General features: G+C 58.8%; 1 protein-coding gene across 1 annotated transcript in view; it reads left to right on the top strand.

Annotated features, from left to right (window-relative positions):
• Positions 1–92: 92 nt before the first annotated feature.
• Positions 93–337, top strand: part of LOC119594646 (hydroxysteroid dehydrogenase-like protein 1) — a gene marked incomplete in the record, with an annotated part of 4,258 nt that continues 4,013 nt past the window's right edge. Inside the window, 1 exon segment of the mRNA XM_037943693.1 lies at positions 93–317. Within this exon segment, the coding sequence (XP_037799621.1) occupies positions 125–317 (193 nt within the window).

The following is a 337-nucleotide window of genomic DNA, read 5'->3' as shown; positions in this document are numbered from 1 at the left end:
GCTGCCACGTATTAGTTGCACAAGCAACAGTTGCTGTTCACATTATCTAATCGGCCGGTAATGACTCTGATTTCTCTTTCAAGCAGAAACAGCTCGGCAGTATCCGCCCAGAGTTCAAGCAGAGATGTGGAACCTCGAAGAGCTCCTGCTTCTCCTGCTTCCGAGGGGCGTGCTCGGGGTCTTCGCGCTCCTCGGGATCCTCGCTGTGGGGAAGATCCTCGCTTGCTCAGTGTGGGGAGCTGTGGGGGCGCTGAGGACGTACGTGTGGGCCAGGCTGTGGGGCAAGAGTCTCCCGGAAACCTACGGGAAATGGGCAGGTAAAGCCACCCCCCCCCCC

The sequence above is a fragment of the Penaeus monodon genome, chromosome 34, assembly GCF_015228065.2.
Source record: "Penaeus monodon isolate SGIC_2016 chromosome 34, NSTDA_Pmon_1, whole genome shotgun sequence".
NCBI classification, from domain to species: Eukaryota; Metazoa; Arthropoda; class Malacostraca; order Decapoda; family Penaeidae; genus Penaeus; species Penaeus monodon.
This window is presented reverse-complemented; position numbering and strand designations above follow the sequence as displayed.